Consider the following 10,778-nt stretch of genomic DNA (forward strand, 5'->3'; position numbering starts at 1 on the left):
ATTATTAGGTAGGTCAGAAAACCAGCAGGCTCCGGCCTCGTAGAGTAAGCGTTGAATACCCCTGCCCTAGGGTATAGGGCATAGGCTACTAATGTCAGTCAAGTTCTCTGCCTCCCATGGTTAGCGACAGGGTCAGTTCCATTTCAATTCAGGAAGTAAATTGAAGGAGGAATATAGGATTTTTTAAAGCTCATATGTGGACCTGTTCCACTCCTCTCAAGTGTTCAAAGATAAAACTCCTTGGTACTCCTCAGACACACGATGGACGCATTTTACTTCTGTGTGCGTCAATGCCCTCATTTTCCCCCCTGTCCAAGTCTGCTTACGCAATATTGTCAGTGATGCATCTCTGTCTCTCTCTCTTTCTCATTTTACTGGAAAGCATTCTTCTTTCATGCTGATACCTGACATGTTAAGCAAATGAGAAGGTATTACAGACTTTTTTTTATTACAGACACACATACACACACATACGCACACACACAAACGTGCATGAGGGCCACTGCTGACCCAGGGGACTGGGTAATCTCACTCTCCAAGGCTGACGTGAGTATCAAATCAAATCAAATTGATTTATATAGCCCTTCTTACATCAGCTGATATCTCAAAGTGCTGTACAGAAACCCAGCCTAAAACCCCAAACAGCAAGCAATGCAGGTGTCGAAGCACGGTGGCTAGGAAAAACTCCCTAGAAAGGCCAAAACCTAGGAAGAAACCTAGAGAGGAACCAGGCTATGAGGGGTGGCCAGTCCTCTTCTGGCTGTGCCGGGTGGAGATTATAACAGAACATGGCCAAGATGTTCAAATGTTCATAGATGACCAGCAGGGTCAAATAATAATAATCACAGTAGTTGTCGAGGGTGCAACAAGTCAGCACCTCAGGAGTAAATGTCAGTTGGCTTTTCATAGCCGATCATTGAGAGTATCTCTACCGCTCCTGCTGTCTCTAGAGAGTTGAAAACAGCAGGTCTGGGACAGGTAGCATGTCCGGTGAACAGGTCAGGGTTCCATAGCCGCAGGCAGAACAGTTGAAACTGGAGCAGTAGCACGGCCAGGTGGACTGGGGACAGCAAGGAGTCATCATGCCAGCTAGTCCTGAGGTATGGTCCTAGGGCTCAGGTCCTCCGAGAGATAGAAAGAAAGAAAGAGAGAAAAAGAGAGAATTAGAGAGAGCATACTTAAATTCACACAGGACACCGGATAAGACAGGAGAAATACTCCAGATATAACAGACTGACCCTAGCCCCCCGACACAAACTACTGCAGCATAAATACTGGAGGCTGAGACAGGAGGGGTCAGGAGACACTGTGGCCCCATCCGATGATACCCCCGGACAGGGCCAACCAGGCAGGATATAACCCCACCCACTTTGCCAAAGCACAGCCACCACACCACTAGAGGGATATATCCAACCACCAACTTACCATCCTGAGACAAGGCCGAGTATAGCCCACAAAGATCTCCGCCACGGCACAACCCAAGGGGGGGCGCCAACCCAGACAGGAAGACCACGTCAGTGACTCAACCCACTCAAGTGACGCACCCCTCCTAGGGACGGCATGGAAGAGCACCAGTAAGCCAGTGACTCAACCCCTGTAATAGGATTAGAGGCAGAGAATCCCAGTGGAGAGAGGGGAACCGGCCAGGCAGAGACAGCAAGGGCGGTTCGTTGCTCCAGAGCCTTTCCGTTCACCTTCACACTCCTGGGCCAGACTACACTCAATCATATGACCTAATGAAGAGATGAGTCTTCAGTAAAGACTTAAAGGTTAAGACCGAGTCTGCATCTCTCACATGGGTAGGCAGACCATTCCATAAAAATTGAGCTCTATAGGAGAAAGCCCTGCCTCCAGCTGTTTGCTTAGAAATTCTAGGGACAATTAGGAGGCCTGCGTCTTGTGACCGTAGCGTACGTGTAAGTATGTACGGCAGGATCAAATCGGAAAGATAGGTAGGAGCAAGCCCATGTAATGCTTTGTAGGTTAGCAGTAAAACCTTGAAATCAGCCCTTGCCTTAACAGGAAGCCAGTATAGGGAGGCTAGCACTGGAGTAATATGATCAAACTTTTTGGTTCTAGTCAGGATTCTAGCAGCCGTATTTAGCACTAACTGAAGTTTATTTAGTGCTTTATCCGGGTAGCCAAAAAGTAGAGCATTGCAGTAGTCTAAACTAGAAGTAACAAAAGCATTGATCAATTTTTGTATAGAAAGTTACTGATTTTTGCAATGTTACGTAGATGGAAAAAAGCTGTCCTTGAAACAGTCTTGATATGTTCGTCAAAAGAGAGATCAGGGTCCAGAGTAACGCCGAGGTCCTTCACAGTTTTATTTGAGACGACTGTACAACACCTCCGCCTTTGCGGGATGCACTGGGGATATGGTCACTAGTGTAACCAGGAGGTGAGGCCTCATTTAACACAGTAAATTCATCAGGCTTAAGCCATGTTTCAGTCAGGCCAATCACATCAAGATTATGATCAGTGATTAGTTCATTGACTATAACTGCCTTTGAAGTGAGGGATCTAACATTAAGTAGCTCTATTTTGAGATGTGCGGTATCACGATCTCTTTCAATAATGGCAGGAATGGAGGAGGTCTTTATGAGATTGTGAGATTGCTAAGGCGAACACCGCCATGTTTAGTTTTGCCCAACCTAGGTCGAGGCACAGACACGGTCTCAATGTTTATAATCAGTAATGTTTTTAATCAGGTTAACACTCGTAAGGCCGCGAGGACGGTATTCCAGGGCGTGTTCTCAGAGCATGTGCAGAACAGCTGGCAGGCATATTCATTTTCAACCTTGTCCCAGTCTGTAATCCCCACATCTCTCAAGCTGACCTCCATCATTCCTGTTCCCAAGAACTCTAAGGCTACCTGCAACAATGATTAGCAACCTATAGCACTCACATCTGTAGGCTGGTTATGGCACACATCAACTCTATCATTCCAGATGCCCTAGAGTCCCACTCCAATTTGCATACCGTCCCAACAGATCCATAGACGATGCAATTTCACTCCATATTGCGCTCACCCACCTACAGTACCAGTCAAAAGTTTGGACAAACCTATTCATTCAAGGGTTTTTCTTTATTTTAACTATTTTCTACATTGTAGAATAATAGTGAAGATATCAAAACTATGAAATAACACATATGGAATCATGTAGTAACCAAAAACGTGTTAAACATTTCAAAATAGATTCTTCAAAGTAGCCACCTTCGCCTTAAAGACAGCTTTGCACAATTGGCATTCTCTCAACCAGCATCACCTGGAATGCTTTTCCAACAGTCTTGAAGGAGTTCCCACATATGCTGAGCACTTGTTGGCTGCTTTTCCTTCACTCTGCAGTCCAACTCATCCTAAACCATCTCAATTGGGTTGAGGTCGGGTGATTGTGTAGGCCAGGTCATCTGATGCAGCACTCCATCACAATCCTTCTTGGTCAAATAGCCCTTACACAGCCTGGAGGTGTGTTGGGTCATTGTCCTGTTGAAAAACAATTGATAGTCCCACTAAGCGCAAACCATATGGAATGGCGTATCGCTGCAGAATACTGTGGTAGCCATGCTGGTTAAATGTGCCTTGAATTCTAAATAAATCACTGATAGTGTCACCAGCAAAGTACCCCCACACCATCACACCACCTCCTCCATGCGTCACCGTGGGAACCACACATGCGGAGATCATCTCATAAAGACACAGCGGTTGGAACCAAAAATCTCAAATTTGGACTCATTAGATCAAAGGACAGATTTCCACCGGGCTAATGTATATTGCTCGTGTGTTTTGGACCAATCAAGTCTCTTCTTCTTATTTGTGTCCTTTAGTAGTGGTTTATTTGCAGCAATTCAACCATAAAGGCTTGATTCACCCAGTCTCCTCTGAACAGTTGATGTTGAGATGTCTGTTACTTGATCTCTGTGAAGCATTTATTTGGGCTGCAATCTGAGGTGCAGTTAACTCTAATGACTTTATCCTCTGCAGCAGAGGTAACTCTGGGTCTTCTTTCCCTGTGGCGGTCCTCATGAGAGCCAGTTTCATCATAGCACTTGATGGTTTTTGCGACTGCACTTGAAGAAACTTTCAAAGTTCTTGAAATTTTCGAATTGACTGACCTTCATGTCTTCAAGTAATGACGGACTGTCATTTCTCTTTGCTTATTCTCTTCACTTATTGGCTCCCGAGTGGTGCAGCGGTCTAAGGCAATGCATCGCAGTGCTAGAGGCATCACTACAAACCCTGGTTTGATACCGGGCTGTATCACAACTGGCCGTGATCGGCAGTACCATAAGGCGGCGCACAAATGGCGGCGCACAACATAAGGCATTGCATTGCAGTGCTAGAGGCATCACTACAGACCCTGGTTTGATACCGGGCTGTATCACAACTGGCCGTGATTGGGAGTCCCATAGGGTGGCGCACAAATGGGGGCACACAATTGGCCCAGCATCGTCAGGGTTAGGGAAGGGTTTGGGCAGGGTACGCTGTCATTGTAAATAAGATTTTGTTCTTAACTGACTTGCCTAGTTAAATATGGACTTGGTCTTTTACCAAATGGGGCTATCTTCTGTATACCACCCCTACCTTGTCACAACACAACTGATTGTTTCAAACGTATTAAGAAGGAAATAAATTCCACAAATTAACTTTTAACAAGACAAACCTGTTAATTGAAATGCATTCCAGGTGACTACCTCATGAAGTTGGTTGAGGGAATGCCAAGAGTGTGCAAAGCTGTCATCAAGGCAAAGGGTGGCTACTTTGAAGAATCTCAAATTTAAAATATATGTTGATTTGTCTAACACTTTTTTGGTTACTACATTCTTCCATACGTGTTATTTCATAGTTTTGACGTCTTCACTATTATTCTACAATGTAAAAAATAGAACAAATAACGAAAAACCCTTGAATGAGTAGGTGTTCTAAAACTTTTGACTGGTACTGTAGGTAAAAAGAGTACCTATGTGAGAATGCTGTTCATTGACTACAGCTCAGCGTTCAACACCATAGGCCACTCCAAGCTTAGAACCCTGGGACTGAACACCTCCCTTTGCAACTGGATCCTGGACTTCCTGATGGGCCGACCCCAGGTGGTGAGGGTAGACAACATGCTTTGTATGGCAAATGCACCGCCCTCAATCGCATGGCGCTACAGAGGGTAGTGCGGACAGCCAAGTACATCACTGGGGCTGAGCTCCCTGCCATCCAGGACCTCTATATCAGGTGACAGGTGCATCTTTTAAATGCAAACATTAGCTAGCCAAAACAGACAAGCCAACCCACCATCTGTCCTGCAACTAAGTGGGTAAAAACAACCAGACATATCCAATCAACAACTCAATGACTCATCAAAAACACGTAAAAACCTCTAATATATGTACAACATTAACAGATCTCCACTACCGTTGCAGATCATGGCCCACAGATCGGGTTATAGACACTTACTGTATGAAAATAGACTTGGGTGTATTTAGAGGTCTTATGAGTTGATGTTTGTGCAGACTGAATGACATGTAGGAGCTGGATTAGGTGATCCACGAACACAATGAACTACTAGATTATATATATATACACATTTGAGCCATCCATTCAAATCTAGATCCCCTCAGAAGTGGGTCAGCCAGAAACACAGCAGGTATCCCTTACTCTAAAATAACTATGGGCGGAGGATAGATTAAACTAGAGAAAGCAATGCCAATAAAACTAGGTTAAATATCAACTGTCCATACTGTGATATCTAGTCATTCACAACAGAGCATCAGGTTCCATAAATACATACATTTTATTAATAATATTTAAAAAACTAATGGTCAAAAATATAAGTTTCCAATATGTGTAACGGTTTTCTTCTGTGGAAGGAGAGTACCAAAGCGCAGCGTGATTAGTGTTCATCATGTTTAATAAAAGACAAAAAACAACAAACATGAAAACCGAAACAGTTCTATCTGGTGCAGACACACAAAGACTGAAGACAAACACCCACAAAACCCAACACAAAACAGGCTACATAAATATGGTTCCCAATCAGGGACAACGATTGACAGCTGCCTCTGATTGAGAACCATATCTGGCCAAACACAGAAATAGAAAAACATAGAAATACAAACATAGACTGCCCACCCCAACTCACGCCCTGACCATACTAAATAAAGACAAAACAAAGGAAATAAAGGTCAGAACGTGACAATATGGCCTATCATATCTTAGAAATAAATACAAATAATGTTGTGATATTAAAAACAATGTTTGACACAAATCTACTCATGATTAAATCATTCTAGTAGCTGCCACAAAGCAGATGTTTTCATATTTACAAATAAACACAAAAAGATAGACATGCATACAAAACTTGAGTGCATCTCATGTCTTGTTTGAATAAACAAAACAAGTTGTCATTGAACAGAAATATTACAACATAAAACGCTCCATATCGAAGCAGCCAATAACTCCAATATTACGAAGCAATTCATTAAAAAATCCTCAAAATAAATGTCTCCAGCATAGCAGTGCACATATGGAGTTATCCTTACTCCCCGTCATCTCACCCCTTTGTAATCCTAGTTTACAGACAGGGTGTGGAACCCTAAACCTTCCCCTCAGTCTCTGGATTTGCGGATATCATTGGAGACCAGAGAGCTTCTCGTTGTTATGGGAACAGTTAGTCACATGAACAGGACTCTATGACCATGACGTCCTTGCTTAAAGTGTCCGTCCTCACAGCCGAAGAGAACGGCCACAGTCTGGGTCTGCTGAGGGGTGCAGCAGCGCCCGTCCAGGCAAGAACCACAGTACCTGGAGTGGAACTTCTTCACGCTACTGCAGCCTGCATAGGTCAGCGTCACTGGACGGCTGGCCTTCGCAATGCGACTACACTTCTTACCCTTCTGTTGGTGAGAGGAGAACAAGAACATGAAACAAAATATTGATGTACTGGACATGCATGCGTTTCATCACTGTGATATCAGCATTGCTCCTGCCGGTTCGATTCCCACATATACTCAATATATCTTTAGAAGTAATTTTGGATAAAAGCATCTGAAAAATTACCGTATAATGTATAGACGCATACCTTCAGAAATGAGTAGGATGACTGGGAGCATGGGCGGACCTCACAGAGACGAGTCACCTTCACCAGCTTGCACTGGCTGTTGTTGGTGACCCTGGAGGAAACTCCTGTACCACAGGACTTAGAGCAGGGGGACCAGGCTTACTCCTGAAAGCTGTGGGGAAAAGATGGTGAGACGATTAGTCAATGTGCATTGGATGGGTCTCACAAAACTTGGACATGAGTTCAAATCTACATACACTGTACATACAGATGGGGATAATAAATAGCTTTTCCATTTAAACTCCCTGTCTGGATGTATACCGAGGCTTTACATCAATTGGAGCTCAATAATTTCACAAACTGAACCATTGGAATAAACAGAGTTCCATTGACTCACCAGCTAAAGACTTGAGTCCTCCTCTGATGTGAAGTCATCATCAGAATGTTTATCCTTGCGGCCATCTTTGCTGACCTTGTCCACTGAGGCTTTCCTCTTCTCCTCAGGGCAGACCAGCTCCTCACAGCAGCGACCGGGCACTTTGACCAGCTTGGATATGGCACAGCCCAGTTTGGACAGGGAGAGCTGCTGGGGGCACAGGGACACACACCCTAAGGCACCATCCATGCATGTACACTGGTGTTTGCAGTTGGCAGTGAAGCCCTCTCCATTCTGGTAGATCTTGCTGTTGTACTCACAGGGTCTTCCATCTGATTTGGCTGTTTGGAGAAGCAGACAGGGAGACTGTTACAATGTGAGTCAAGTGTAATATTCTAATTATATAGAATGAGCTGTAAATAAACCAAAAGCATAATTCCTCATTTGTAATAAACAAGTTCATAACTGTACATTCCTACAGCCAAACCCATTGGAGTCTGTACTCATTTGTAGAAGTTACAGTGACCACAGCAGGGTATCAGTATTTCCAATACACTTGTATCATTTTTTTAATTTAACCAGGCAAGTCAGTTAACAAATTCTTATTTACAATGAAGGCCTACCATGGAAGTGGGTTAACTGCCTTGTTGAGAACGACAGATTTTTACTTTGTCACCTCTGGAATTCGATCTAGCAACCTTTCGGTTACTGGCCCAACACTCTAACCACTAGGCTACCTGCCGCCCCAATCATACCTCGACAGATGCCTTTAGCTGTGCCATAACCAGCCCCAAAGTTGCACTCCAGTCCCTTGAGGTGGTCGCATGGCTCAGTCTTGCTGCAGTCCTCATTGAGCTGCCTCGAGCAAGTCTTGCAGCATCCACACCCATCTGGCACGAGGCTGATTCCTGGAGCGCACCTGGCTAACTCAAGAGGACACGAACATTCGGAGGGACAAGATGCAGATACCTAAAATAACAAAAACATGTTTTAAGATAAATAAATGTTCACTTAATTTGTTATTTCTTCTACAAATATTCACTTCGTTTATGTTATTTATTCTACAAATATTGTACTGTGAGATGGAGTGAGGACTATCTGAATTAATCACCGTCACCCACCCTCGGCTTTGACAATCAAGGATTTTATTGTAGGCTATGATTAATTAATATATATTTTCTTACCGAAGTAAAACTCCCATAAAGGAAAACAACAAAGGAAAGCATCAACATATTCATATCTATTGAAATAGTCTTCTTATCTTCCTTAGTAAAGAAAAAGGCTCCTTTAGATTGATTATTCCAGACACGGAGCACGCAATGTAGGCTTAACTACAGCGTGAATTACAAGGTATATATAGTCTGCTGTTTCGCTGGTGTAGCCTCTCATTTTTTATATCTGAAAGAGATCTGACTATGCGGTGAATTGTTCCAAAACTATGCGAGGAATGTCTCCCAATGTTCCATTCAAGCCAAGTACCACCCTGTCTACATTCATTTTTACAGGGATTATTTTATTTTCAATTCCTTTCTTTTTTAGGCTATTTAATGTTGGAAACTGAAGTCAAACACGTATTTAAAGTATTTATTTTAAGATATTTTTATATGTTGGCTGTTATGTTCTGTCCTAGAGTGCAGCTCAGAAAATCTGGACAAAGAAGTGAGAAGAATAAGAGCACCACATTGAAACTAAGCTAACTTTTTTGGTGAATTTAAGCAAAATTCCCCAAATTCCTGGGCTTAACTTCCCATGGAAAACCCGGAAAGTTTCCAACCCTTTGCAACCCTAGTGCTGAGCCATCACATTTAGCCCAGTCCATCCCAGGGCTGGGCAAAATAATCACATAGTGTCATCTCTATCATCATGAAAAAGGTAACATAAAATTATTATTTTTAAACTTTTATTTAACTAGGCAAATCAGTTAAGAACAAATTCTTATTTACAATGACAGCCTACCAGGGAACAGTGGGTTAACTGCCTTGTTCGGGGTCAGAGCAACAGCTTTTTACCTTGTCAGCTCTGGAATTTGATCCAGAAACCTTTCAGATTACTGGCACAACGCTTCTTCTTTGCATTAGGAGGAACCCAGGGCCAACCGCACCAGCATGTGGTCTCACAAGGGGTCTGAGGATCTCATCTCGGTACCTAATGGCAGTCAGGCTACCTCTGGCGAGCCCATGTAGGGCTGTGCGGCCCCCCAAAGAAATGCCACCCCACACCATGACTGACCCACCGCCAAACCGGTCATGCTAGAGGATGTTGCAGGCAGCAGAACATTCTCCACGGCGTCTCCAGACTGTCACGTCTGTCACATGTGCTCAGTGTGAACCTGCTTTCATCTGTGAAGAGCACAGGGCGCCAGTGGCAAATTTGCCAATCTTGGTGTTCTCTGGCAAATTTGCCAAACTTCCTGCACGGTGTTGGGATGTAAGCACAACCCCCACCTGTGGACGTCGGGCCCTCATGGAGTCTGTTTCTGACCGTTTGAGCAGACACATGCACATTTGTGGCCTGCTGGAGGTCATTTTGCAGGGCTCTGGCAGTGCTCCTCCTTGCACAAAGGCGGAGGTAGCGGTCCTGCTGCTGGGTTGTTGCCCTCCTACGGCCTCCTCCACGTCTCCTGATGTACTGGCCTGTCTCCTGGTAGCACCTCCATGCTCTGGACACTACGCTGACAGACACAGCAAACCTTCTTGCCACAGCTCGCATTGATGTGCCATCCTGGATGAGCTGCACTACCTGAGCCACTTGTGTGGGTTGTAGACTCCGTCTCATGCTACCACTAGAGTGAAAGCACCGCCAGCATTCAAAAGTGACCAAAACATCAGCCAGGAAGCATAGGAACTGAGAAGTGGTCTGTGGTCACCACCTGCAGAACCACTCCTTTATTGGGGGTGTCTTGCTAATTGCCTATAATTTCCATCTGTTGTCTATTCCATTTGCACAACAGCATGTGAAATGTATTGTCAATCAGTGTTGCTTCCTAAGTGGACAGTTTGATTTCACAGAAGTGTGATTGACTTGGAGTTACATTGTGTTGTTTAAGTGTTCCCTTTATTTTTTTGAGCAGTGTATATTGGAAGGATTTTATCATTTGCAATTATGTCTACTTATGATAAGGTCAAATGTTTCTGTCTCCGTATGATATGGTAAATGTATCCAATGTAAAAAACATCTACATTTAAATGGTATTAATATTAATTCCCATATGCTCCCATTAATTCCTGTTAATTCCCATGGAAAGTTTCCACCTCTAAATATTCCCCAAAATGCGCAACCTTACTCAGCACGAATATATTATAGCCTAAATATTAAAAGATGAGCTACATATTTATATCGATAAATTAATGGAA

General features: G+C 43.7%; 1 protein-coding gene and 1 pseudogene across 1 annotated transcript; both read right to left on the reverse strand.

Annotated features, from left to right (window-relative positions):
• Positions 1-5,962: 5,962 nt before the first annotated feature.
• Positions 5,963-7,288, reverse strand: LOC139551239 (CCN family member 1-like; annotated as a pseudogene).
• A 161-nt stretch (positions 7,289-7,449) lies between these two features.
• LOC139551240 (CCN family member 1-like) lies at positions 7,450-9,890 on the reverse strand. The gene is made up of 3 exons (XM_071362727.1): positions 9,870-9,890; positions 8,181-8,394; positions 7,450-7,766 (listed from the first exon to the last, which is right to left on the reverse strand). The coding sequence occupies exons 1-3, from the start codon at positions 9,888-9,890 to the stop codon at positions 7,450-7,452; spliced, it is 552 nt and encodes a 183-aa protein (XP_071218828.1).
• Positions 9,891-10,778: the final 888 nt, after the last annotated feature.

This window comes from Salvelinus alpinus, chromosome 23, assembly GCF_045679555.1.
Source record: "Salvelinus alpinus chromosome 23, SLU_Salpinus.1, whole genome shotgun sequence".
Classification (NCBI taxonomy): Eukaryota; Metazoa; Chordata; class Actinopteri; order Salmoniformes; family Salmonidae; genus Salvelinus; species Salvelinus alpinus.

Coding starts and splice junctions, on each gene's coding strand:
- LOC139551240 (XM_071362727.1), bottom strand. CDS start 9,890: ATGAGGGCCCGACGTCCACAG. Junction 8,395..9,869: donor TGAGGGCCCGACGTCCACAG/GTGGGGGTTGTG, acceptor TTGTTATTTTAG/GTATCTGCATCTTGTCCCTC. Junction 7,767..8,180: donor AGCTAAAGGCATCTGTCGAG/GTATGATTGGGG, acceptor TTCTCCAAACAG/CCAAATCAGATGGAAGACCC.